The following is a 22,573-nucleotide window of genomic DNA, read 5'->3' on the forward strand; positions in this document are numbered from 1 at the left end:
TGGGTGACTTGGCCAACGCAAGCCAACGCAAGCCCACAAAGAGCGATCGACGTCGCTACTCCATGTCCAACGGGGATCACCATGTTGGTGGCAAAGTATCAGCCAGTGACGCTGCACTCGACTGTTTGCTGTTGGGTGGAAGTTGAGAAGGGATGGTGTGTGGAGTAATGGAGGAGTAACACAAGAGGAAGCTAGCTGCAGGGCTCAGGTGACTTTTTGAGCCACAAGTCTCGGTGACCTGGAGGTCTTTCTCGCATAGAGACTTGCGGTGTCGGAATTGTTTTCCCTCTCCTCGAACACAAAAGACACTCCCACTGCCTTACGCCACCTCATCCGCCCTACGGAGTAAGCAGCCCTGCAGATGATCTCCATTTACCGTCTTACATTTCCTCAAGCCTTTCAAATCTCGATCCGTGGATCTTGTTCCTTGGCCATTTAGATATCTCAGTCTCACTGCCCTGTTCTCCGCGGAGCAGTTAGCGCCTTGCCACTCCACTTTGTTTGCAGCAGATTCCACCCAACACACCCGTGACAGTGACGCACTCAAAGGTCCCAGTGACATTAGTCCAGGGTTCTCCGTGCTCTACCAAGCATCTGACTGTCCGAGGGACTTGGAGTCCAAGGGTCGCTTGCTGCATTTGCAAGACACCGCTTGTTGGCGTCGCACTTAGGCTAAGCCCGGGCATTTGAACAGCCCCCTCGATATACGGTAGGTGCTGCTCGTCCTTCCTGAAAGTAAGCTGAGCCAACCTTGCTTGCCATTCGCCAGCGACTAAACACAAAGGCAACCAGATCCATACGAACTTTTTTTTTTCCAAGCCATTCTCGAAAGCGATCTCATCGCCTAACACCACAAAAATGATCTCCAACCAAATCCCCCAGAACTCGACCTAACCCCAAGCCCAAATCTCCCCACGAAGACAGCGCCTCCTCACGAACAGCCACAAGCTCTGGGGCCCAGGCACGTACGACATCGACGTCGAGACCGACGACTGGGAGAGCTTCTCGGCGCTCATTAGACGCGAGCACGACAACGAGCTCGGGATGCCGCTGATCATGACGATGCTCTGTAGATCTGAAGACGCGGCGCTAGCCGAGCTCGATCGCATGCTGAGGTTAATGGTTCAACAGGAGGAGAGTGGGGAGGAGATGACGGTCGACGAGACGCTGGAGATCTTTGCGGGACCGAGGGGGGAGTATAGGGGTGTTTTGAGGCAGTTTATTGAGATGGGGAGGCAGGGGCAGGCTGAGAATCAAAGTCAGCGTCAGAATTCGGGTCAGAATTCGGGTCAAGAAATGGAGGAAGGCGCTGAGTGAGGTCTGAAGCGTAGTGCACATATCCCGGCGCCTACCATGTTTGCCAGTCAAACAAAATCCGCAACCAGCACATTCAAAGTCCATATCCGAACTTAGATCGAGGCACAAGCTATAGTGGACAATCTTGATCGCCCTAATTCAGATGCCTGGTTAAGGGGATAAGTGCCTAAATTTTCCTCACACGGAAGGAATAAGCGCCCTCCATTGAACTTGACAGAGACCATATGGATCGATCTGGGCATAGCGGCTGTAAGAAGAGATATAGTAGCTATACAAGGGGATAATAAGCTCCCATTATCCTTGCGTCTGTATGAGCTCCTACCGTGAGAGACATTCCAAATTAGACGGTGGGCGAAGCAAGCACATCATGCTCATATCGTCATTAATTTATCGTAGGGAGCAACCCGTTTCCACAGGCAAAGGTTATGCACACATATGTACTTTGACAGCACGCTGATCCAAATAATTTTTGATGGACAAAATCACAGCGCACCCGCCAACCCAGCAAAGAACTCATTAAGCCCAAACGCACCCGGATCGGGAACCTTGCCTACCCACTCCTCCTCGCCACCAACATACACAGCCCGACCCAGCGAGGCCTTCATGTGCTTCGTCGCCTCCGTGCCCTCATGCGCAGCCTTAGCAGCAGCGTGGACGTCCCTTGTCTCAGCGAGCGTCTGAGCGAAAGGAACAAGTGCGTCGATCAGAGTCCGATCGCCGACCTGGGCGGGTGTGTACTTTGCAAGGGCAGTGATGGAGTAATGCAACGCTCTGCCCCAGACGTCAACGTTGGCTGGTGTTTCAGTGTCCTTGTCTTGTTCGCGCAGGCCGTGAACAAGGGCATTCAAGAAGATGGCGTAAATGGCGCCGGAAGTGCCGTCCATCGTTTTTTCGACGACATTGACGATGCTGTTGACGGTGCTGATGATGCCGTCATTCAGGTTTGCGGAGGGGTCGTTCAAGAGCTCGAGGACGGCTTCGGCGCCGCGCTTCAGGCCAATGCCGCAGTCGCCGTCGCCGACAATAGTGTCGTAGCGGGTAATTAGAGGCTCTGCATCGATGACGCGCTTGAGGGCTGCGCCGAGGACTGTGCGGATCTTGCCGATGTCCACTAGATTCATTAGTATAGCTCAGTGGGAGAGGAAAGAGAACTCACGCTTGATGTTGCTGGGTGGCTGTTCGGTGGGCTTGGCTCTCTTGACATCAATGCCAGGCGCATTGCGGTACTCCCAAGTGGCAGGGTTGATGGGCGCGGACCAGCCGACGGCCTCGGCGGGAGCGTCGAGGAGCTCAAGGAAAGACTTGCCAGGGCCCAGCCCGGTATCTGCTAGCTTGAGTAGTGAGATGCTGAAGCCCAACCCGTTCAGACTGGTAAGGAATGTGCCCTGGATAACCCTCTCAGGCTTAATGTGATATGATTTGTTGAGCTGGCGGTAGACCTCGTCGGTAATACCGGACAGTTCGATAGTACTAGCGCCTCCCAGGTTGTTGATCAGCAGTACGAACTTATCGTCGGGTGAGCGAGTTATGTAGGCTCGGTCAGGATCGTTGTGGTCCAAGATCTGAAGGAGCATCGTCGAAACCAGCTCGACGAGTGTGGCCTTTGCGCGGTGGGATCCCGGTTCATTATGGATACCCATACCAATCTCAACCTCGCCGTCTGGAATGTGATCATCGGAAACCTCTCTACCAGGAACGTGAACATGCTCCAAGGAGGAGCCAACCGAGGCGAGGTTCTCGTTGGCTAGTTGGGCAGTCTTGTAGACCTCCTCGAGCGAGCCACTATATAATGTCAGGATTGATTAGATCGGAGTAAGAGCCGAAACTCACCCAGCTTCTGCCAAAGCACCAACAATTTTCAAAATCAAGACACCACCTCCGATACCACGTCGGCCGACCTTGCCGCCCTTCAACTTGCCAACGCCAGCGTCGTCATTGATAGCAAAGAACTCGGTCTTAATACCGGCAGCCCGTGACTTCTCCGCGGCCATACCGAAGTGCAGGACATCACCAGTGTAGTTCATGGGAATGATGAGCACTCCTTCTTCATTTTTCACCCGCTCCATAGCGGCAATACGAATCTGCTCTGCATTTGGTGAGGCGAAGATGGTTCCTGCCGCCGAAGCGTCTAAGAGACCCTGTCCGACGAATCCTGCAAAGGCAGGCTCGTGGCCAGAGCCTCCGCCTGATATAATGGCGACTTTGCCCTTCCGTACAACATCGGGGCGGCGGAAAATGATCTTGTTCTCGAGGTCGAATGCGAGGGAGGGGTTTGTGAGGGTCAGAGAGTTCAGGGCAGTGTGCACCAGGTGCGTGGGGTCTGAAAAGAAGTGTTTTGCTAGGGAGCGTTAGCGCACGATTCGGCGAGTTCCGCGACAGATTTGGTGGAGCAAATCGACTCCATGATCATCATGGAGACGTTACGGAGAAGTGTGGGGATGACAGGCAGATTTCGCGGAACAACGCATTTGCTGGGATTGCTAATGCGAGGAAGAGGGGAACTGGAGAACGTACTTTGAACCATGGCGAATACTGCAAGATCAGCGGCTGAGAATACCGGATACGATGCCGAGTCCAAGATGGTGAGTGGGACTGAGGCGGACGCAATCACAACTTGCGAATGAGAACGGTTGTCTGGAAAACAGGATTCCCCTCCCTTATATGCTGACGACAGCACCGGTTACGCGAGTCTAGGCGAATTACTCCGAGCGAAGGTGCGAGAGGACTTCAGACAACAACACAGCAACCTTGACAGCGACGGTTACGGTCCGAATCGAGCAGCGGGGAAAGCGGGGATGGGAGTCTGCTTTGCGGAGTACTGCTCCTGTCAGCCTCTCACCGCGTACTCGAGTGTTCCGTCGGATGGGCAGGGGTTTCGCGCTTCTCGGTCACAATTAGAGCTTACCTGGGCAATTCCAAGCGGCGGCGCGGGGTGTAAGACTACGAATTGCAGCGAGAGCTGGTCGGAAAAGTTCGAGAGCAGCAGCAGCCGTGAAAGACAAGGATGCGCAAGGAGGAGCCGTCGGGTCGAAGAAGAAGAGAGCTTTCGGATAAGAGAGAACATCGGATACACCTCGACACCTCGGGGGAGGGGACTCGGATAAATAAGTACCTGGGCAGAGAGGAGAGCACCATAAGCCATGATCCCTGTCCCGACCAGGTGACTCCTGTTCAGTGTTGCGTAAACGGGTCTGGCCAGGCAAGGAGGACTCGATAGCAAGCCATCGTACCTTTTTTTTTCTTGCTCACATGAACAATTGACTCCATCCATACACCAGGAGAACTGCTCTGTCGCATCCGGAAACAGAAACAGATCGGAGGGGTGCCGATGTCCGCGCTTCGGATTACCGTGTCTGGACATTCCGCGGCGCCGGCGTAGTTAATCGAGCACCGTTGATTGAGAGGGATGTTTCTTTTTTCGGGGCCTCTATCGCCTGACACCTCGTATCCGTGCCTTCCAGCGCACCCACCGCCTTCGTCTTATGGGTGCGCCACGCATTTTTTATAGTCACGCATTTTTTGTAGTTTTTTGAAATTTAAGGCTATATAACAATAAATATAATTATTTATTAATTTAAAAGTCTTCTCCTACCTTTATAACATGTCTCTTATTCTTAATTACCTGCTAAATATTCTCCTGCGGGCGCTGGGTAGGCTTATATTCATAAACTTTTTTAAATTACTTTGCTAGCTTTCTTTCCTCCGCCGCGCGATCTTTAGCTTTATAGTTACTAATTAACTAAATTATATCGCGAACCTTTATAATCCTATTCTAGGATAGTAGTTTAACTTAATACCTAGTATAATTCTAGTGTTAAGGCTCTTACATGGCATGTATTTTATAAATTACTTCCTGCATTATCTGCAACTCCTCCAGCTTCAATATCTGGTGTTAAAAGATCTTAATTAAATTCCGCCTTGCCTTATTTAAGATATTAGTAACATCCTTTATAATCTTTACCTAATTTTTTATAAGCATGTTAATTATTACTAGAGGACTATTCTTAACACTAAAGGATAGTAATAAAGATAGTGTATAACTCCTGCGGAGCTCCGGTATAAATATATTAGGGATTACTAGCTTATTACAAAGCTGCTTAATAATTTACACTTTATTAACCAGCTAGATTCCGCGATCCCTAAACACTTCTTAAATAATTTACTATAAGAATGCCTTCGTGTGTACTAGTGCAATAACTTTTAGGAATTTAGTCTTCCTGTACAGCCTACCACCCTAGAATAATAAGTTATTATTTAGAAGCCGGAATTATTACTTATAATTAAGAAACAGCTTTTTGTCAAGCGGCTGGCAAAGGTAAGTTAAATAAAAAAGGAATTTAAAGGGAATAATATTATTATCCTTGCAGTATTATAAGAATTTAAGTGTGAAGTACAAGCCGTGGCTATTAAATATTAAATAACACTTCTTATTTATTTATATACACTTTTTTATAGCCCGGTTAAATTAAATTAGCCAGCCAAGCGCGAGTTTATTTAATATTTATTTATTTAGTAAGATTATAATAATAGTACTAGCCAGTAAGGCCTTGCTGCCTTAATACCAGCACTTTATATGGCTTCCGCTTGCTTTAAAAATAAAGAATAAATCTATAAGCTAACTATTAGCGCAAATACACTTCACTACAGTGATATTTTCACCTTGCTCGCCCTTTATAAGATTAGGGCAGTTTAATTTACTAAAGACCTTGCAAGCCCGCCCCTGGCCTGGTTAAAATCTGTATTTATTAAAGTTATATACAAGGCGGGCAGGAACACCGCGGAGAAGAACTTCTAGTTAATAATACTAGTGCTCTAGAAGCCCTGTGTCTTCTACTTAGATATGCCTTAATTTTTTAATTCTTTACTTTACTAGCGCAAGGCCTAGGTGTGCTGGTACGCGCTTTTTAAATTAATATAGCTATATCTTGCTAATCTTTTTATCCGGAGACCCCGCGCGGGCAAGTGCCTGGTTTACCCACGCCTTTATAATAAAAGCAGTGGGCGGGAGGTTCCAAGCTCGCATTTTTATAATTTAGTTAACCAAGGCCTTTTCCTAATATGGCTATAGGGTATTTTTCTTTGTTATAATGGGAGTTATTAATATTTTTACTTTTTTAATCCGGCTTTGTATTATCGTGCTAGACACCGCGAATTCTCGCGCAATTTCCGCGATGTTTAGTTTTTCTTTAGATAGGGCGATAGCGACGGCTTTGCTTAATCAGGTTTTATAATCTTTATAAGGATTAAACATGTTGTGCGGCTGTATAGGTTAAAAGACTTTAAAATTTTAAAAACTACAAAAAATGCGTGACTACAAAAAATGCGTGGCGCACCCATAAGACGAAGGCGGTGGGTGCGCTGGAAGGCACGGATACCCCACACTCCACCTCCCAAACTACCTCATCGTAGATGAAGTCCAAGTATTGGCAACGGCCCTTGCCATCAATGCCATCATCTTGAGATAATTGCGCTCTATACGCGAATCAATTATACTTGTCCCCCATTGGGAACGTCATTGCTGAAACAATACCTGACACTGAGTCTCCGGTGTAGATTGATCTGAATAGTCTCAGGTCATGCGGCGATAGCTTGCAGGGGATCTCCAAATAGTTGCTGCGCCGGAACATTTGCCGTGCATCCCCAGCAGCGACCACCGTCGGGCCATTTGCCGCCAGCAGGGGCCGCGGCCGTTCCAGAACACGGTGGAGGTTCAATGGAAAAAAAGCTCGGGCTTCCACCGTTCCACGTGAGCCTGTTCCTTGGGCTTGGAGCTGCGCGGAGTTGCTTTCCACGGCGTAGGCCGCGGTAAACCTGCCGAATCTGGTGGGCTATCAATAACGAGCAAGGGGTTGGAGTTGCTGTGCAGGGGCTTGGCTTCGGTTGCTTATCGGCCGATTGTACTGTAAGTACTCCGCGGGCATATGAGTTTGAGGTGACAGACTGGTGATTTTTGTTTGAGAACATCGTGATCAGTTTCAATGACAGCAATTTACCTGGCGCCGTCTATGGGCCAAAAAAAATATCAGGGGGACAAAAAGGAAAGGTCCTGCCCGGGATCGAACCGGGATTACCAGATATGACTCTAATTAATATCAGAGTCTGATGTCATGACCATTAGACCACAAGACCTGATTGGTTGAAAATTCCTTCTATTCTGGCTTTATATTCCAAAAAACAACGGTGCTTCCTACCAGTTGGTTTCGCCATCTACCGTTACACCTTCCGCTAATCAGAATGTAACAACTACATAATGTGTGGATAATTATTGGAACAGACGCATGTCCAGCCATCTCTTGCACTTCTCTGTGTTGACTTAGATGAGCTTAGTGTAGCCGGCGCCTATACCATCTGGTATATAGCGCGCCGGAGACGATATATATATATTTCCGTAGCTCCCCCTAGCATCCCTTGCCGTGCGAAAGCCATTGATGATTTCAGAAGGGATGGCTCCCTTCATTGTAAGGGTTATAGTGCTGCCACGGACATTTCATTGGACGAGGAAGTAGAGGATACAAGTTTGATACATCAACCCCATATACCTGGCTGGCCCGGGTAGCATAAAGGGCCGGATTCGGGACCCCTAACCACTAAGAAGAGACGCCATCGCTCGGAATTATTATATACAGCGGCATACACACCACAGTACTGGGGTTATGAATGATGTTTACCCTCAATATGAGACCACAACAGCAAGTCCCATAGCCAGACAGATACAAGATCAGCTACAGAGGCAAGAGAACGCCCCAAGCCCTAAACATTTTGGGCACCAGCTCCATCGTCTACCAACGGATACAATAGAATTCACACCTACGTCGAACCCTCCAGCGGAAGCACGAACATGGCCGGGAACCACATCCGCAACCTTACTTACATACAAAGCTTGGTAAGCTAAAGTCAAAAAGAACTGGGGTATAAATACCTGCCTTCTCATCCCTTTGCTTCCTCCGTTTTCTTTCCCCGCGGGGGTCTATTTTTATGACCATCTTTAGTATATTCTTTTGGATAGCTGAGGATAGTTGTAGGTAGATGGCCGTCAGTACGTAAGTCTGCCTTTTCAGGCAGTGCTGCCATCTGGTAGCTATGCGGTATGTCAGGCAGCCTTGCACATTGGCACCACTCAACGGTTGAGGAACGTTGACTCCTGCAAGGTCACACTGACAGGTTGGTGCGTATATGTATGTGTGTGTATCACTAACCTCATCTTTACCACCTGCTACAGGATCACCTTATGCCTGAGCGGGAACAAAATCTACAAAGTGGTGATTCAAGAAAATTGACACCTGAACACCAAGAAGCATGGCAGGCAGACCCCATATGCTAGGGCTTGACATGTACAAAAGGCAAAATTGACATATACAAAAAAGGCAAAAAGAAGAGACGAGGTCCTGCCCGGGATCGAACCGGGATTACCAGATGTGACTCAGATACGTAGGATATCAGAGTCTGATGTCATAACCATTAGACCACAAGACCAACTGTTATTGAAGGGTTGATTGAAATTGAAATTTCGAGATAAAAAAAAAGTTACAGCCGAGAAGACACCGAAAAAGCGGGTCTGCCCTGAGCGAGCGGGACTGTACCGCGGTGCCGGGTCCTGATTTGCTTGAGGGAGGGTGAGATTAGATAACAAAAAAAAAATTTCATACCCCCACTACCGACCAAGGGAGTCGGGAAGAAGATGGAAGAAAAAACAAAGAGATGAGGTCCTGCCCGGGATCGAACCGGGATTACCAGATGTGACTCGGATTGATGTATCAGAGTCTGATGTCATGACCATTAGACCACAAGACCTTGTTGATGTGGTGCAATGTGATTTTTAATTACATAAGCCACATTGCTTTTTATTAAGTATAAACCGAAAATTAGGGCTGCTTACAAGGCACGGCAGAGAGGTCATGAGTCCCAATCCCTACTCACCAAGCACCATCACCCTCGGCTTGTCCTGTCCCTGGCATGCGTAAAGAGGTCAGCGAGAGCCCCCTCTGCAGACGGTTGATTCCGCCGAGAAATAGTCCTAAACCTGCCCCTCTGGTGAGCAAATGCGACATTGGGACCGATGATACCTCCAACTGGAGCATACAGAATTCGGCAAACGTTCACGATCCCAGCAATGTCGTCCAAGAAGTGTCGGGCCTATCCTGCCATCTCTTGACCCTTCGTTGCCTTTCCCGCGGTCTGTAGTCTCCTGGCATAGCCATAAGACCCCGAAAGTGGCCTCTCGAACAGGAGGGCACGTTCGGAATGGTATAAGAATCGCATCCAAGACAAGGACTGCATCGCTCTTCGGATGAGCAGGGTAGCGGATCTTGCCAGATTCGGGGAATAAGCCGCTACTTCGCCCCAGTGGTTCGAGTACATGGGTCGAAAAATCGTACAAGTAGGTAACTTGGAAGTGGTCAGTTGAGGAATTGGACAGAGTATGCCCTGGAAATCAACAGACCGCTAGCCAGAGGTCAAGTAAGTGCAAGGAAGACGAAGGAAGACTCACCTGGGCGATTTCACTACAAACATCAGACTGACGCACACAGATCTTGAAGCCATTGCGGAAAACAACTAAAATGTAACGGCCGTATCAAAATAATAGCCCAGAGCATCGTATTTTAACGACCGAGATTGAGAAAGCTGTGACGGAGTTTTGGCGGTTGAAGAAGTGTTTTAGAGCAGAAGCCGTGACTCTTTCTTTGTCAAGCGGGGAAGTTAGTCTCCTCCCGTTCCATTCCCTCCCCTCCTTCCTGCATTCTACAGTTCGGTCTTTCAGAATCACCGTCTCTTTCTCTACCTTCTCTATAAGTGCCCAAGAGCCCGCATGCAGACAGACTTTACTTGTCTCATTAGAGTGGACCACATTAGAGCGCCGACTTTGACGCTGGTGCCAGGAATCCCCCTGCAAAGAAAGCGTGGCCCAATGCAGTACAAGACATATACTCAAAGGTGAGAAATGATGACTTGCCGACAAATACGAAAGGTGTCTAAGGGAGGCATACTGATGCAAATAAGATGGCTAACCTAAGCAGACTAGACGCGACAATCGTTGACCTCCCTGCAGCAACGATCCCGACTAAAGGAATCACTACCGACAATGCCACTCATACCTTTCGGCCAGAATCACCGCAGCTGCAAGCGAAGGGGCGAAAAGTCATACATTGCAGTGATCATCTCTTCGAGACTCTCGTGACCCGAGCGAGACGACAATGTTTTGGAACGCGAGTCGCTCCGAAGCCGGTAGAACAAACGATTTCGTCCCATATAACGACAACTAGATGCGTTAGGAAGCTGTCTCATCGCGCATAGAAACTTTCTTGGAAATCTTTCGCATGAACAAGTCATTGAGAGATTCTAGTGAGCTAGGAATAGTGGCCCCCGCTTTGCGATTCACAGTGGGATGGCTTTTCGTGTCTGACATAGATATCTGTGCCTCGAGAACAACATCGCATTCTTCTTCTCTGAGGCTCTGAGACTGCATGATAATCCTCGCGTGGACGGCCCCGAATACGATATATACTGGACTCCTCGATGATTACCAACGCGCACTGGGAAATGAAGTGGCGGACCGGCACGCTGGAAGGCATATTCTACAGCATATCTACCGCCCAATAAGCACACCAGGCTGAGCAACGCCGAGGGATACCCATATTCAAAAAGATGTACTGCTCTGTTGTACTAAATGGTGTGGGCACTTGCGGAGACACGGACTTGGGTGCATCGGCTGTGCTGTGTCTGGGCCCTGCAAGCTTCCCCGCAACCCCTCTCTGACACTGGTCACATCTTTTATCCCCTAGCTCTCTCTGGGAACACATGATACTCGTACCTGGTTCAAAGCAAGCAGTCCGAGAAGACTGAAGTCAATACTGATAAGTGAGCTATATCCTCCCCCGCCGGCCTCGCATGTCAACAACGCATGACCCAACTCACCACTCAGGCAAAATGGCGTCCCAAGAGAAACCCCTCCCAACCCTCCACTCGGGCATCATAGGTAAACATCCACACTCTCCGCCCACTAAGCACCCAGAACACCACTAAATCTCCTCCAAGGACAGGCCTAATAACCTCATGGTTCACAAAGGACATCACCCTAGCCCGCAATTTCCCTTCCGCAACACACAAAATCCAAGCAATCGGCTCCTCATCACTCCAAAAAGGCATTGCATTTGTTAACGCACACTTGCCCTCTTCTAACTTAAAGCCAACAATATATGCAAAATACAACGGCGTCTACAACGACCCCGAAGTAGACATCGTCTATATCGGCACCCCCCACAGTCTGCACAAACGGCACTGCCTCGACGCCATCGCAGGCGGAAAGCATGTCCTCTGCGAGAAAGCATTCACTCTCAACGCCGCGGAAGCGCGCAAGGTCTTTGCTGCCGCCCAAGCCAAAGGTGTATTCATAATGGAAGCGATGTGGACGCGCTTCCGCCCGCTGATCCTGGAACTGCGACACGTTCTCTTCGAGGAGAAGGCCATCGGCGACGTTCGCCGGACATTCTGCGACTTTGGACTCGAGATTGATATTGCTTCACTACCGGCTACATCGCGTCGTAAAAGATCCGGCCATGGGCGCGGGGAGTCTGCTGGATGTAGGCGTTTATTCACTAACATGGGGCCTGCTCACGCTCGAAGAGCACACAAACGAGCGGCCAAAGGTGACTACTGTGCAGACCCTACGGGATGGAATTGACGTCGCTTCTTCGTTCCTGCTCCATTATCCTTCGACAGGGCGCCATGGGATCTTGTTCTGTACTACGGAAGCACGCACGCCGGAGGTATTTGCGAGGATTAAAGGGACGGAGGGATATATCACCGTTCAAGGTGTTGCGGCGTCCTCGCCTCGGGCTTTTACGGTCTATCGCAAGCGTAAGGCTGGGAGTAGCAGCACTGGCGAGGATGGAAGCTCAGAGGGTGAGAGGCATGAGCTTGAGCTGGAAGGCATGGGCTTCTAATTCGAGGCTGATGCCGTTGCGATAAGTCTAAGTCAGGGGAAGACGGAGAATGACAATATGGCCCATGCCGAGACGGTAAGGGTCCTTGAGATCATGGATGAGATTCGGGTGGGGCGAGGTTTCCTGGGGAGGCATAGACATGCTCCGTCTGAAATGGGCAGAAAGCACATCTAGGTATTTTTGGGAAACGACGTTCGAGAGAGATTGTGTCGGTTAAGATGCTTCTAAGTAAGGAAATCGCACTAATTGTCTGTAGCATTTAGCTGAGCCATGAGCCAGCATCATTCCCATCCTCGCCCTCCTCCTCCTCCTCCTCTTCATCATCCGAGACTGACCGTTCCATCTATTCCCCCTCAGGCTTCTCAAGAATCTTCTTCTTCTTCTCCTCCTTGATCATCCTCTTTCTCTCATCAACATCCAACCCAAGATGCCTATATGCCGCAGTGACACCATCCTTAGCATCTTGATCCCAGGTTCTATGGCGTATTCCGAAATCCATAGTGCACTGCACCACCTCACTCGTATAAACAACAACACGACACTGGCGCAGGAGTGCAAAGAACTGCATCCTGATGTTTTGCCGGCGCCAGCCCTCGTCAAAATCCACGGCGATCTCATCTTTGTCCCCTGCAGCCCAATACACACGGGCCTCGGTAGCTACCCTGTGGTGAATCGGGTCGTGGAAGAGGAGGATTTCAAAGAGGCGCTCCATGCGGAGGCCTGAGAGAGCTTTGTCTGCCTATAGACGCATTAACACAGGACACGAGACAGAGACATGGACGGAATGCCGTAATGACTTACCGGCATATTCCAGTACTCCGCACTATCGCCGCCCCTCTCATGCCGGAGGTGCATGAGGCCGATATCCTGCATGGGCGGCTGCGAAACCAGCATCCTGCGCCAGGACGCGTCATTCCGGATGAATCGAGCTTGAGCCTCGTCTTCAAGGCTTGCAATGGGTAAGTCGGAGAAGCGGAAGTCGAATCTCTTGTCCCTGTTTATGAACCTTCTCTTGACCTCAACCTTCTGAGGCCCAGGGAAGACAGAAGGGAACGTCTCAACCAAGAGCGGATTCAACATCTTCTCATGCATCCCCCTCTCATTGGCGTCCTTGATGGGGGTGAAGAAGAGAGCTTTCTGGAGAGCCGGCGAGCTGGCTATGAGATTATTCCAGCTGTGACAGACTCGCTGGGCGGAGATGAGGAGCGTGCGCATGTCCAGCTGCTCCAGGACCATCTCCAGGATCTCGGGGGTCTCGAGGACTCTGTGCATTGCTGAGGTTGTCTTAGTCTCAAATGGCATGTCTTTCTCTTGCGTTGGGGTTATGGCGGGGTCTGGGGCGGTATATATCAGGATTCAGGTGCAGGCTACAGGATATAGATGAAGGAAGCGGAGTTAGGCCGGGGGGATTGCCCCAGATATAGGTAACACCCCCCGAGCAAGTCACGTGTGGCGCTAGCAGGCAGGGTCTTCTCTTAAGATATGAGTCAACGAGCCATGCATAGGTAGGACTAGGGACTTCATACTGATAAGTATAAGCATGGTTATAATTTACAGCTGTACTGTACTGATCTAGAACCGACAAAAGCAGACTATACCCAGGACTCCGGTTCATATAGCATGACATGACACATCCCATTCCCAAGCCAGCGCGGGTGAGCGAGGCATCGCATCCATTTACGCTAAGCTAAGCAACATATTGGTATTTGTTTCCCTCCTCACGCTCCATGTAGTCTTTCTCGATTAACCTGGGTAAACAGTTAGCAAGCGCGATCCAACAGATAGGCAACGAGGACAGATGAGGGACATACTTCTCAATATTCCTCTTGATATCCGCTGGCTCCAACATACCACGGCTCCGGGTGGCCTTGATAACCTCAGCCACAAGCTCCGCATGGGTAATGGTCTTGCGGCTCTTCATAATGCGCACGATAGCAGCCTGGGTCTCGTAGTGCCGATCCGCAGCAACACGCTCATGCGTGGTCTTATTTTCCTCTTTCGTTTCCTTGAGCTGGATCTGGTTGATCTTGATGCGGAACTTGGGATCCGTAAAGGACGGGCTGTAGGAGAACTCGTCGGTGGGCGCGACCTCGCGGCCCTTGGGCTTTTTGGCTAGCACGCGGTATTTAGCGCAGGCGAGGGATTGGAGTGTTCGTGTTAATTCTTGGTCGGCTGGGGCACGTTAGTCAAGAACTGCAAGACTTGTGTAGACGAAGGGGGCTTACACAGTGCTGTAGCATCCTGAATCTGGCGATAGTTGAGTGTTCCGCCCTCAGGGAGATCGTTGAAGAGGAGAAGAACAATTGCCTGGAACGAACTGACAACGAGCTCCTTGTTGCCACCGGGGAATCTTGCTCGTAGCTGACAGTGCGCGAGCTGGTGTTTCCACGCGAGTTTGCGTCCGTTATATTTAGTGTCGTAGAATTTCTCGAAGTCGCTGATGGCGGTAGCGATCTCTGATGGTATCCGCACTTGGACGTCTGGGTATGTTGGCCATGCGGATGCTGATAGGACGCTGACATGCAGGTCTACCGGAAGAGGAGTTTGGCGCTCTCGCTTAATGGAACTGTATGCGCTCATTTCATCTCGAGCAACCTCCATGTCTTTGAACATGGACTCCAGATTGTGTGTGAAACTTGATCCGCATTCTGGACGCAGTTAGTTACGATGCCTGGCTCAAATATTGCGTGGACAAACCTGTCTTGAGTCTTGACAGCATGCTCTTCTCTGCGTCATCACTCGCACTCCGGCCCATTAAAAGACGACGTGCAAGATCGTTCTTGTAGAAAGCCTCGAAGACCGCTTTACCGTGGACGAACCGGAACAAATCCAATACCTGATCCAGCTGTCGGTTGATTTCCGCATCCTCGTCCGCAAGAGGCATATTTTCAGCATCGCGCTTCGGAGCTAGTCTCCATGCTCCGCGAAGCAGTCCATCAACGTACTTCGCGATCATTTCCCCGGCTTTGGGATTGTCTGTACCTCCTGTAGAGTCTGATTTCTTGCCCTTGTTCATGAAGCTCTCAAAAGACTCGCGAAGAATATGACCGAGACCTTCGTTCCGATGGAACGATTCATTCCAAATATCGTCGAGTTGCTGCTTGAAATCTAACAAACGTGCTACCATGTCTGTCTGTTTCTGATCGTCGAAAATGATACCGGAGCCTTCTTCCACAATATATGCGCTAAAGGCACCCTTCAGCTTGGCTCCGAGATCCCTTCGCTCAAGGAGCGTATAAAGTTGACCCAAAGCGACTTTGTTGCCTGTTCGTAGCAAACCGAGAACGTCCTTCTGACTCAGTAAGACATCCTCCTGATCCGTGACTAGGGTCTGATCGAGCAATTCGGACAGTTTTTGCTTGGTCGATCGATTAAAAGAGAACTGCTCGCACCGATTCATTTCGCGCTCAATTAAGCGATGGCTGTTTTCTACATATGACGCCAGATAGCCGGACGCTTCCTGCTTGGCCCATAGAGCGAAAAATTCCTGCGACTGCGAAACAAGCACGGGCTCAAAGCCGGAGACATATACATCCAGTCCATGGAATAGTTCAATGGCGTTCCGGAGAAGAGAAGAGTCGACGACACTGTGCTCCCCGCTGCGGTCCGCTGAAACGAGATCACATGCACCTTGGAGTACCTTATTCTGCAGTGTGAAATCGGAGTATATGTGATGACGGAACTGTAAAAGACCCATTTCGCGGATCACGGGGTGTTCTTTGGAGTGAAGGAGGAATGATTGATCGAGGTAATAGAAGATCCAGCGTACGGTAACCTAGTGCAAATCAGTAACTCCACGCAACAGAAGGGGGGTTCTCATACCAACATTGACTGCCAAACTTTCCATGCGTCCACTACTGACCTCAATGTATCGACATTCGATGCCATCTGCGCCTTGTCCACTAAAGAGTCGTGTAGCTTCCCCGTTACATGTTCCCGACATCGTTCTTGTAACCGCTTCGACAAAACTTCAGCACGACCCTGGCGACATACGTTCTCTGCCCCTTTGTAAAGCTCTTCAATCGATATCACCGGTTTCCCGCCGCCGAAGATCGCCGTGAGCGCCGCATCCAACTGCCCCCATACTTTATCAAAATATGATTCTTGATTCAAGCGCGGACCAGTCCGGAGGTTCTTCACAACAAGTCTTTTCGCGCCGGTATGCGGTGTAAAGTTGCTCTGATGCGACGGCGCGTTGCCCGTACGGCCCTGCATGGCGGAGTTCGACAGGATGGGACCACCGGCACCCGGAGCACTCGGTCTCGGCCCTGAGTTCGAGAAGCTGTACATTTCGCCGGAGCCGGGCTGGTTCGGTACGAGGGAGGAAGGAGACGGTCGGACTCGTTTGTTGTTCGGCGGGAGGTGCTCGTCGTCTTGTTCGTGCGCTTGGTTTCGATGGAGGAGCTGCGAAATGGTCGTTTGCTGATGCGGAGGTTGTTGGGACGAGTCCCCTTGATCTGAAAACTTCCTTTTGCCGGTAGCCTTGCGCTTGCCGCTCCTCTGTTCGGGGGCGCCTCTCGGATTCTGCTGCATCTACCCGGTTCTATCCTGGAAGAGGATGACGAGGGGGAGCACTCAGAGTTGGAAAGATCCGAGGTGAGCTCGGATCACAAAGACCATTGCAGTCAGCTTCCAATTCTGAGAGTACCTCGATGCTTTGCGGCCTGATGAGATGGGGAGCTGGGAGATGGAGGAAGAAGCTGAGATGGGGGGACCTCCGCAACGTTCGATCACCCGTCGGAGATAAGATAATACTCCCGATGACATAAGCTGCATGTTGGAGAACCTCGGATGTCGCGACTTTTTATACTACGAGAAGTTGAACTTGGCTTGAAGTCTAATTATTTATTTTCATTGATATTTTAGGAAACATTCCTAGTAGGACGTACAATAAAGCCAATTCCCATATGCTAATCCCATAAATACAACACAGTGGTCAAACATCCCATGCTCCGTCTCTCATGCAAAACCTGGCCTATGAAAACAGCCTTGGCCCAATGTGCTCCTCGACTTCACTCTCCTCAGCCTGTCTCAAGAGTTAGTTCTGAGCAGAGTCTGAGTCTGATATTATGGTGGCCGTACCTCTAAGAAGTCTGTAGCAGCGACGAGAGCCGTGTATGACTTCGCGATGCTAGTGAGCGCGTCGTGATGATCGGCGGCGCCGGATCCTCCAATCTTAGCGAAACGCTTGAATACTCCGACCATACTCTGTCTGTTTTGCGTTAGGAAGGTCCGAATTTCCTCGATCATAAGCTCGTTCTGCAGCCCTCGAGAAAACGTCGCTGTGACAATGACACGCAGCACGGAGTCGAGCAGATCGTAGTATTTCCGGAGGGCATCGGCATTGTCGATGTCTGTCACCGTCAGAAAGGTACGAATTATGGTCGCGAGCATATACATACCGATACCAAGGTCAGGATCCGCAGCAAAGAGCTGCGAGTCATGCACTGCTGGGAGAAGACCAGCCTTCCATACGTGGGTCGCGCCGGGTTTGGTTTGACAGAGTTGCTGCAGCAAGGACAACAAAGACTGGTAGTATGATAAGAGTATAGGCGTGTCTGCGCGTTCCTAATTAGCATACTCATAGTAGAGGAATAGGCGAGGGTCTTACCGCTAGCTGGAGCATTCTTTAACTCGAGCGGTAACACTCGAATGCTATCCAGGAACAAACTCAGATAGTTAGATTGAGCTAATAGTTCAGCCAAAGTCGCGTCGGCCTGTTTATCCAGGGCGGCCAGCGAATTGAGCAGTAGAACAGCTGCCACTCGGCAGGTTTCGGGACCGGTATAGGCGTCGTCACCAATAGCCTCGATCAGAGCGCGGCCCGCGGATCGGACTACCTGCTGGCTGTGTTGTCGCATAGTCTCGTTCCCAGTGTCAGGAGAGACGATTCGGGAAACGTAGATTGAGCAGATGTTATGGAACGTCTCTTTCAGATGGACTCCCGCGTTGGACAGGATGATGCCTCGCACACAGAGTTGAAATAGCTGATGGAGTTTCTCATCAATTAGATCGCCATTTCTCCTGGAGGGAACCATGCTGGCTGGTGTTGCGTCTAGACTTTCGACCAGGGATTCGGCTAATCGAGCAAGGTCAAGGCCTTCTGGAAGATCGTCCTCGATGGCAGTCTCAAGTTTGGGTAGGATCAATTGGATGGCGTGCAGGATGAATGTTGATTTTCGGCCTCCGTCAAGTTCGGAGCACTTTAGTATTGTAGTCAGTAGCTCGGCCCAAGAGCTAAGTGCCATGTGACGGTTAAAGTTAATTTGGCGCGATTGGTTTCGTGCTCGCAGAAATTCGATGAGATTGTTCGCCTCAGCCATGAATAATTCATCATCCTGCGGACGCAAGCTTGACAGTAGCTCCTCTCTCCTGGCTTTGACAAGTTCCTTCACTTGGTCAACGTTATAGAATATCATGGCACCGCCTTCAACCGTTTCCTCGCAAATCTCAATGTCGAGGCCCTCGAGGTATTCCACATTCGGCGGCCGAGCGTGGAACCGAAGATCGAGGTCTGCAAAGTCGAAAAGGTCAAAGACTGTAGGGTTGGCGATGGTCGTTCCGTCATCTAAAGTAGAACTTCCAAACAAGGTAGCTAGAATCTTTGCCAGTAAGGTAGGAGAATTGATCTTCGCGGCAGAACGAATCTCCGTTGTTGCATAGTCGAATAGATAACTTCGATACAGCAGGAACTCAGAAAGCGCATCCGTTGACTCACAAACCCAGAATTGCTCCGCAGCAACTGATAAGCCATCCCAGAGGGTATGTGGCCCAACCAAAGGCTGGCTTCTGAATAAGCTGACAAGGAAGCCAGTTGCACGCATCTCCGTTAGGGTGTAGTACGAAGAGAGCTTGGACGACCATAGATGCTTCAACACCTCGATGGCTGTACGTTTCGTATGCAACATCCACGGCACAATGATGTCCCCGACTTGGTCAGGGTAGCTTTGCACAAAGCCTATGATGGCGTGCAGAAGAGACCTTCCGGCGGAGAACAAGCCTTCAGCAGGCACATCCAAAATGCTCCCCACACTACCAAAACCAAGAAGTAAGTGGGCAACCGTAGGTCGGTCCGGAATCATACTTAAAGAGCTATTAACAACCCCCAGTACACTTTGACGTATGACAAAACCCGAGGCTAGTGGCCCAGAATCAAGTTCCCTAATTTCAGGCTCCATCGAATTTATAAAGGGAAGAGAGATACTGTTCAAATTCTCTGAGCTCAGAACTTCCACAATCTTATTCGTCGACCTCCACCTGGCAAACTCGGGAGAAGATGGCTTGTTGAGGCGGGTGGAGCTGGAGAGCTTGGCTAACAGAGCCAGTGAAGCGATTGTAAGATGTTGGTGACCAGTACCGCAATACAAGCACAGTTTTGGGATTATCTGAAGGTTGTTCAGAACGCAGTCCTCGAAGGCGGAGAGGGAGGAGTTGGCGACATTGAGTCTGTTCCCAGGTTGTGATTTGATGAATGGTCGGACGATGTTGAGATAGGTGGACTGAAGATCGATAATTAAATGCATAACCTCAAGGCATTTAACCAGGGACGATACCAAGATCGAGTCAGGCAGAGCTCTCGCAACGTCGGCAATGTCTTGGTTCGCTGTCACAAAGATAGTCTTTATTACTTCCTCGTTGTATAGCCATTCGGCTACGCGCGCGAAAGGATGGAGGCGAACATATTGGAGGAGTGTTGAAGTTTTCGAGTTGGGTTCTGCTGTAGCCGATGTCCCGCTGAGCGTAGTCACAATGGTTTCATTGAAGGACTTCAGGCATGTTAAGACGAAGTCCAAGGAGTTGTAGGTGAGCAGTCGGGATTGGCGTTCATTGACCTCAGGGATCTTTTTCGAGAGCGCCTGACCCAAGATGAAGTCGACATAGGGCTCGATGCCAGCCATACGATATAGAGAGCCAAGTGATTCAGGAAAGGGTACCCAAAGGGGATACTCGGCTGAATCACTAGCTGGGGAAACGAGAGAGTGTATAAGAACCACAAAGGCGTTGGCCTGGTCGAAGCTCTCGGCGATCTTCTCAAATGCCTGCTTTTCATGCCAGACGAGAGGATTCGAGGCAAGGGGCACCTTGTTGTGTGCAGAGGCGCTCATAGCTCCGCTAGAGATCCATTGGTCTACCGAAAGCCACATGTCATTGCCATCCACAGCGCTCCTGATGGTCATCAAACCAGCAAGCGCTTGGAAAACCGTTGCCCGTAAGTGTGATGGTAATGGCCCACTACAGAGCGTCAATAGCGTGCTAACAATGTCGAAAGACGGGTGATGGAGCATCCATTCCCGAACGGTAGTGCTCTGCCTGGAGAGGTGTCCCACTAATCGCAAGTAGCACGAAAGCATGACGGGGCTCTCCGGCTCACTCAAATCAGCCGGCTCAAACTTTCTGGCGCGTTGAATGGTCGGCGCTGTTGATGGCTTCTCAGTGACCCTCGTCGCGTATATCTGAAGTTCAGCAAACATTTGTGACCAGTTCATGGATGCAGACCGCTTGAATTTCGCGGACATGAATTTATCTTCCTCCATTAAAAACCGGTGTGCAGCTGCAGCATTGTCTTCTCCTCCAGAAATCGAGCAAAGCAGTTCGCAAAAGGCGCTAACCCTGGGCACAGTCTGCCGCTTTGAGGACCATTGAAGGAAGCCGTATAGGTTTCCATCGGGGTCGGCCCAAAACTCCTGTGCTGCGTCTGGCCGGCCTTCGAATGCAAAAGCCATGATCAGCAGAAACGATTCGAGATGCGTCCGGGCCTCCACTAAATCGCGATGAATGTTGGAGGTCAATCCATCCCGGAGTGCGGTAATCTGGTCCAGGCGCTGCAAGTCCTCTTCGGTTTTCAGTTTTCGAACAGCATCCGGCATATTAGCGATGCACGACTCCGCAAAAACCTCAAAGTTCTCCATTAACAAAGTTTTCAGATATGACGAGCAAGATTCTGCGTCAAGGGTCGCCGCTCCGCTCTCTTTCAACCACGATGCGCTTTCCCTCAAGAGCATTGTCACCAGCTCGCTGCGAGCTGGGTCGCCCCATTCTTCACCACTCACGCTGGAGCATATGGAAACCATCAGATCCAATCCCCCATCATCTAGGGCAGTCATGAATGTTTTCGTACGTTCTTCGGCTTCCTTCTCAAGATCAACACCGGCCGGAGCGGACGACGGGCCGTCATAATCCCAGGCACTGTAAACTGCAAGCCATAATGCAATGACTGCTGAGTGGAAAGGTTGATGCGCCCAGTTCTGGCCATCTTTGGTGGAGATGATGGCAGTATTCAGGCTTCGGGCTTCAGTGTAGTTACCCGAGCGCTCAGGGGACCCGTGCTGAACAAAGGAAGCCACGATAGCTGGGACGTAGTGGACAAGGATCCCATCAAAACGATCCAGCTTCCTGAGGTGTTTCAGCAGGATTCTAAGATCCTCCGAGCTTGTATACGGCCCTTTGAAAAGGTAGCATAGGATTGCGCCGAGAGATTCGTGCTGATGGAGCAAGGCGAAGCGCTGGTGTTCTATAGCTTCCATAATCAGCTGATCCTCGGCCTGCCCGACGATAGAAGCTTTCTGAATCTGATCGTTCAGAAGCGACAGCCATTTCTCAATGTCTTCCATAGATTTTAGACACTTTCGTGTATAGAGTGAAGCGTTCCGTAGCTGACCGTCCTTGATCTCAACAACATGGGCCAGCATGTCCTGCATCATTTCCTGTGTCCCTTCTCGCTCTACCTCGAACGACTCCTGGAAAATGAGGCGCAGCGATTCGAGCAAGAAGTTCCGGCGCTGATGGAAATTTATGATGGCCGTAATCACCGGGGGTCTATCGAATTCTTGCGAAGATTCCTGGGCTTTGAAGAACAGCAATGCCGCCAACAGTTCATCGAGATCGAGCGCATCGGCGACCTGAAGTGTGCCTTGCTGGAAGTCATCGTTGACTTGAAATTCCACATCGTCGATTGTGATCTTTCCTGTGTTTGTCGCAGACTCAAGTTAGCGCAACGGTATCTTCGAAATAAGCACTCCAGAATCGGTGGAGTAAACAGTGTCCGTACCCGACAGAACGCTCAATCGGCTTCCATTGCTCTTCGTGGGTTTGTCAAGCAGCGACCTAAAATCATGGATGTGAGTCTCTAGCTCGACGCAGAGTCGGTCTATGTTGACGAGGGAGGAGTCAGAAAGAGCAGAGAGGTCCTGGAACAAGCCGCGGAGGCCATCCAGGGGGTCTGCGCTCTCCATACTCAGCGCAGGACACTCGACTGTCGAAGCGCGATGCAAAAGGTGTTTGTGCAGCACCAAAAAAGGTCGGAGAACGCGACAAAA

The 22,573-nt window shown here is 50.2% G+C and overlaps 6 protein-coding genes and 3 non-coding genes across 9 annotated transcripts; 2 read left to right on the top strand and 7 right to left on the bottom strand.

Moving 5' to 3' along the window:
* Positions 1 to 81: 81 nt before the first annotated feature.
* On the top strand, positions 82 to 1,317 carry BDW74DRAFT_178369 (uncharacterized protein; the record flags this gene model as incomplete). The annotated part of the gene is made up of 2 exons (XM_073729189.1): positions 82 to 155; positions 942 to 1,317. 2 exons carry the CDS (start codon positions 82 to 84, stop codon positions 1,315 to 1,317), a joined length of 450 nt encoding a protein of 149 aa, XP_073583520.1.
* A 184-nt stretch (positions 1,318 to 1,501) lies between these two features.
* BDW74DRAFT_153528 (putative dihydroxyacetone kinase (DakA)) lies at positions 1,502 to 4,366 on the bottom strand. Its single transcript, XM_073724537.1, has 5 exons — positions 4,223 to 4,366; positions 3,832 to 4,135; positions 3,148 to 3,655; positions 2,474 to 3,099; positions 1,502 to 2,428 (listed from the first exon to the last, which is right to left on the bottom strand). The coding sequence occupies exons 2-5, from the start codon at positions 3,839 to 3,841 to the stop codon at positions 1,800 to 1,802; spliced, it is 1,773 nt and encodes a 590-aa protein (XP_073583521.1). The 5' UTR covers positions 3,842 to 4,135; positions 4,223 to 4,366; the 3' UTR covers positions 1,502 to 1,799.
* A 2,992-nt stretch (positions 4,367 to 7,358) lies between these two features.
* On the bottom strand, positions 7,359 to 7,446 carry BDW74DRAFT_t137. Its single transcript has one exon. It is a non-coding gene; the product is annotated as a tRNA-Gln (tRNA).
* A 1,251-nt stretch (positions 7,447 to 8,697) lies between these two features.
* BDW74DRAFT_t136 lies at positions 8,698 to 8,790 on the bottom strand. The gene has a single exon. It is a non-coding gene; the product is annotated as a tRNA-Gln (tRNA).
* Positions 8,791 to 9,018: 228 nt separating this feature from the next.
* BDW74DRAFT_t135 lies at positions 9,019 to 9,108 on the bottom strand. Its single transcript has one exon. It is a non-coding gene; the product is annotated as a tRNA-Gln (tRNA).
* Positions 9,109 to 11,241: 2,133 nt separating this feature from the next.
* BDW74DRAFT_178371 (Gfo/Idh/MocA family protein) lies at positions 11,242 to 12,257 on the top strand (the record flags this gene model as incomplete). Its single annotated transcript, XM_073729190.1, has 3 exons — positions 11,242 to 11,290; positions 11,355 to 11,855; positions 11,938 to 12,257. 3 exons carry the CDS (start codon positions 11,242 to 11,244, stop codon positions 12,255 to 12,257), a joined length of 870 nt encoding a protein of 289 aa, XP_073583522.1.
* A 343-nt stretch (positions 12,258 to 12,600) lies between these two features.
* On the bottom strand, positions 12,601 to 13,529 carry BDW74DRAFT_178372 (uncharacterized protein; the record flags this gene model as incomplete). The annotated part of the gene is made up of 2 exons (XM_073729191.1): positions 12,601 to 12,996; positions 13,059 to 13,529. The coding sequence occupies 2 exons, from the start codon at positions 13,527 to 13,529 to the stop codon at positions 12,601 to 12,603; spliced, it is 867 nt and encodes a 288-aa protein (XP_073583523.1).
* A 196-nt stretch (positions 13,530 to 13,725) lies between these two features.
* Positions 13,726 to 17,039, bottom strand: BDW74DRAFT_21963 (cullin family protein). The gene is made up of 5 exons (XM_073732235.1): positions 16,080 to 17,039; positions 14,955 to 16,032; positions 14,483 to 14,905; positions 14,069 to 14,429; positions 13,726 to 14,005 (listed from the first exon to the last, which is right to left on the bottom strand). The coding sequence occupies exons 1-5, from the start codon at positions 16,788 to 16,790 to the stop codon at positions 13,945 to 13,947; spliced, it is 2,634 nt and encodes an 877-aa protein (XP_073583524.1). The 5' UTR covers positions 16,791 to 17,039; the 3' UTR covers positions 13,726 to 13,944.
* A 48-nt stretch (positions 17,040 to 17,087) lies between these two features.
* Positions 17,088 to 22,515, bottom strand: BDW74DRAFT_153531 (nuclear pore complex Nup192/Nup205 family protein). The gene is made up of 5 exons (XM_073724538.1): positions 22,306 to 22,515; positions 17,869 to 22,221; positions 17,660 to 17,815; positions 17,340 to 17,611; positions 17,088 to 17,283 (listed from the first exon to the last, which is right to left on the bottom strand). The coding sequence occupies exons 1-5, from the start codon at positions 22,487 to 22,489 to the stop codon at positions 17,233 to 17,235; spliced, it is 5,016 nt and encodes a 1,671-aa protein (XP_073583525.1). The 5' UTR covers positions 22,490 to 22,515; the 3' UTR covers positions 17,088 to 17,232.
* Positions 22,516 to 22,573: the final 58 nt, after the last annotated feature.

The sequence above is a fragment of the Aspergillus multicolor genome (assembly GCF_047715735.1).
Source record: "Aspergillus multicolor strain CBS 133.54 unplaced genomic scaffold BDW74scaffold_13, whole genome shotgun sequence".
Classification (NCBI taxonomy): domain Eukaryota; kingdom Fungi; phylum Ascomycota; class Eurotiomycetes; order Eurotiales; family Aspergillaceae; genus Aspergillus; species Aspergillus multicolor.